This window comes from Atta cephalotes (assembly GCF_000143395.1).
Source record: "Atta cephalotes unplaced genomic scaffold scaffold00005, whole genome shotgun sequence".
Classification (NCBI taxonomy): Eukaryota; Metazoa; Arthropoda; class Insecta; order Hymenoptera; family Formicidae; genus Atta; species Atta cephalotes.
This window is the reverse complement of record NW_012130069.1, coordinates 8545982-8550439: the sequence shown is the minus strand read 5'-3', so window position 1 is coordinate 8550439 and position 4458 is coordinate 8545982. Positions and strand designations below refer to the sequence as shown.

General features: G+C 31.1%; 1 protein-coding gene across 1 annotated transcript; it reads right to left on the bottom strand.

Annotated features, from left to right (window-relative positions):
• Positions 1-2152: 2152 nt before the first annotated feature.
• On the bottom strand, positions 2153-3287 carry LOC105626648 (neuroparsin-A-like). The gene is made up of 3 exons (XM_012207941.1): positions 3235-3287; positions 2847-2988; positions 2153-2356 (listed from the first exon to the last, which is right to left on the bottom strand). Exons 1-3 carry the CDS (start codon positions 3285-3287, stop codon positions 2153-2155), a joined length of 399 nt encoding a protein of 132 aa, XP_012063331.1.
• Positions 3288-4458: the final 1171 nt, after the last annotated feature.

The following is a 4458-nucleotide window of genomic DNA, read 5'->3' as shown; positions in this document are numbered from 1 at the left end:
TATATATATATATATATATATATATATATGTGTGTGTGTGTGTGTGTGTGTGTGTGTGTGTGTGTGTGTGTGTGTGTGTGTGTGTGTGTGTGTGTGTGTGTGTATGATAGAAATTAGTTAAATAATTATATAAATCTTTTAATATAATCTCTTATAATTTCATTTTTTATGTAATTAATGTAATTAATGCGTTATAAATTCGAATGCAAATTATAATCGAAGATACATCTATAATGTAATTTTGTATCCGTATAATCCGTTGATAAATGATACTTGTATAATGACTAGCGCATAAAAAATGTATATATTAATATATATTTTTGTTGTTGTACTTGCGTTTTATGATTCTGCCCGGATTTTGTGAATAATAAATTTTTAATCTTTGTAATAAGTATTTATATACATATAAATAATACATATATGACATACATATATGTATTATATGTATATACATATAGTTAGTTATATATAGTACATATATATAGTTATATAGTTAGTTATATATAGTACATATACATATAGTTATATTTAATATATAGATATTAAAGAATACTCTTACACATTTTTTATACTTTATTTTAGTGATAAGTATACATTATTTAGTATATATTCATTTGCCATTTTTTAACTGAATGAAATGAAATTATATGATGTATGTGTGTCTAAATTTGATATATTATCCGACGAGTAAAGCAGTTCACCAATAATTCTGGGTGGCAGCACTTATATAAAAAAGCCATATTTTCTTCAATATTCAAGATGCTTTAAAATCTGTAATTTTTTAATCAATAATTTTTTAATCAATGTTTATGACTTGATCATTTCTTTTAAAAAGTGTTTTTTCAAAACTTTGATAAATATCGATAAAAATCTATTTAAAATAAAAGAAGAAAAGATACTAAATCTCAAAATGAAAAAACACTTTTATTTACGTAAACATGAGAGTTACACTTATTGCTTGAATAAACAAACCATTTCGTTTCATTTATCATCGTAAAGAAACAATTTCATCTTGTTGTGAATGAGGCAACAGGCTGGTTCTAGTTTAGAGCGTGGATAAACAAATTAATCCGAGACGAGGGAAGGTACGTCAATGATGCTCACATGAATGCAACCAATTTTATTCTGTTGTCTGTTACATAGGGGCGGCGCGTTCGCCGAAATATTCACATCCGGTCTCCGCAGATACCGAGAGTTATGTAAGATACTCGTTTTTGAGGCGCTTACCAGACTAATCGGTGCGAGAGAAGTACCGGTGAAAAAGTCAACTATTAACTATTTTCGTGTCTATTTAATAAATATTAGTAACAGTCCGTTAGTGAAAGGCAAGATATTGATATACTGACAATATTTATCTAAACGGGCACGCTTTATCGGGAGATCCCTTATCGCAGAGAGATCTCACTCTCTCCTTAAAGTTTAAACGCGTCGTTAAACATAAACATGAAAATAAATATTAAGATAAATGCGAAGTATCGATATAACTTTTGTAAATACATACGTAATCGAAATGTCAAATCGGAATGTCAAAAATTATATTATGATTGTTTTACAGAATAGGATAGGGAACAGGAGAAGGGAGGATTTTTGTATCTTCCTCATATACTTCAAAATCATTTTCTTCTGCTTTTTACGCTCTTTACAGAGATTCTTTTTAATGTTTCCTGACACGAAATTCAAGGATCCCGTCGATCGCCCCTTGTTATTCAACAAGAGGCGCGATTCACAGCCAAGGACTATGCGCAATGATTCATCTCTCACGAGATCAATCTAGCCGGTACGCGTGCGCTCTCGCTATAATAAGCACGCGGACACGGGCGCGAGTTTCATTGAGACATGCGTGTATGAAGACGGGATAACGTAATTAAAAAATCACAGAAATGCCATTATATACGAACAAGGGCACCGTCGTCTCGCGGGAGCGGGAAATGGGGATGAGGATGGGTAGAGACGAGGCTCCGACGGCTATCTATCACAATCGAAGATATCTAATGGGATTATATCGTGAAATGTAATAAATAATTCGGAAAATCACTAATATATATATCCGCGTTTCTCTCTATCTTTCTCATTTCATTCGCTTCTCTCACATTCGTCGTCTCATCCATTCGTCGTTTTTTTCGTCCATCCGGGGGTTGGTTTAGGTTTTCGTTTACTTGGCGAATCGGTTGATGGGGAAGTTGTCGAAGATATCGGGATAGCTCCGCGTCTCCAGGCTCTGATGGGGCAAACAAGTGTTCGCGAAACACGTAAGGTTGTCCACGCTGCAACCAGTGCAGCGATTGCAACTGCAGATCAATCCGTCGCCGCACACTCCCCAAGAATCGCTTGGACCACCACAAATATGTCCGGGGCCCTACAGAAAATCGACATCAATAAGATTGCAAAAGTTCATCATACACTCGTAAAATTCTCGACGAATTTCCAAATAGAGACCAACACAACATTGAAGATAAAGACATAATAAAACTTGCGCAAATTTGCGTTAAATTTCATATTAAACGAATTTTATATTAAATAAAAATTGTAGTACAATCCAAAAAACTGACCAAAGTTTAGAATATGAAATCTTAAATAAAAATAAAATCGAAAATTTATCTTTTACAGTAAATCTTCACATTTAGAACTTTTTCTCAACAATTTTATCAATGAATGTATATACTTTTAATTTAATTTATACGCTTTTATTGCTGAAATTTTGTAGTATATATGTAACATAAATGCCAAATATATCATCATTTTAAGCGCGTTCTAAATATGAGTCTTTGGATTTTATGATATACAATGAGATACGATTAAAAATGATTTTCTAAAGTGGAACAATGCATTGTACTATTGCTACTTACCCTTCGGCATTCCGAGATACCGCAGAGAGTCGACGTTGTGTAACCGAACTCGCATTGCTCGCATTTGTCGCCACAGCCCACGCACAGCGGTCTCGGCTCGAGTCGTTGTGCGATCGCGGGATGCGCGTGGCACTTGTCAATCCTGTAACACATTAGAACTATGTTAATTACGTAACATATGTATAGTATAAGGCCGTTATTCATAGTCAGTCTTTATATTTATGACTACTTTAAGTATAATCATAAGATGTCATGAATCAAATCAGAGCTGAATTAATATCTTAAGACATTACTTAAGACAATGAATAAAAATGGACTATAAATATCAGCCTAAGATTTTACATTTTATGATTTTATTCATTATTGCTCCATTGTTTTTAATGCTTACAGGAAGACCGTGGCCAGGAGAACGAGCATGTAAGTGAGTTGGAAGGTAAGCATAGTGATCCACCGATCTGAAACAGAGACAATGTGCATGTAAATCGTCATGCTTTTTCTTACCGTAGAATTTTATATGGCTAATGTAAAGACGAAATGTAAAGAAATGTAATGAAATTATAACGACAAGATTCTTGTTTGACATTAAAATGCTCGAACAAATGTCTGAACTATTATTTCTCGATGTATCAATCTTTTTATACAAACCTTTTCTTTATCTCAATAAAACATAAATAAGTGATCCTTGTGCCTAGTTGAATAAATTTACAGCTCGAAAAGCAGAGCGTGAATAAACAGTGAGGAAAAAAATAAATTTTATACTAAAGATAAAAATTTGCTCTAAAAATAAAATATATATATATATATTATGATATATTAATCATCAGGGTTGGCAGTAAAGCGTTTTTTTTTTGTTGATCGTTATAATAATGATTTGATAATAACATTGTGTGAATTTTTATGGTAAGACGGTAAGAGTTTAGACTCAGAGTTAGAAAAATCAATCGTTACTTGTAACGAGTTGGAAAAATCATTCGTTATTGAAAAAAATAATTCTTTTTTCCATTAATTTGTAACGTGTTACTTTTTTATTCGTGTTACTTGTAATGTTACGCGTTACTCGTTACTTATTACTTTTTTTAAGTAAGTAACACGTGATGATAATAAATTACTTTTCAAAGTAACTTTTCTACCTTAGCGTTTAGTTAACGTTACTGTCATAAAAAATTACAACATTGTCAGATTGCTTATTATAAAAAATTACAACATTGTCAGATTGTTTACTATAGAAAGTAACAACAAACTGATTGAAAAATAATGCCAATCTTGTTTGTTAATCGTACATTAATATTATGCATGATTTCCAATGTTTTTCGTGATAGTTGTTATTAATAGTTACATTTCTGATATTTATCAATTTAACACTGCCACGAAGCGGTCTTGCGTAATTAATAATGCTGTTGCGATTCGTATTGAATATTAATGTGAGTTTCACTTTATGTCTATGGTGATTATATAAAATAATTTTTGTAAAAGATAATTAATAATTACAATGATAAATCATTTGCTTGCTCATAAGAAATAATTAATCTCTTTTTATAAAATAATAATTAATAATTTTCTTCTAATTATATATATATATATATATATATATATATATATATATATATATATA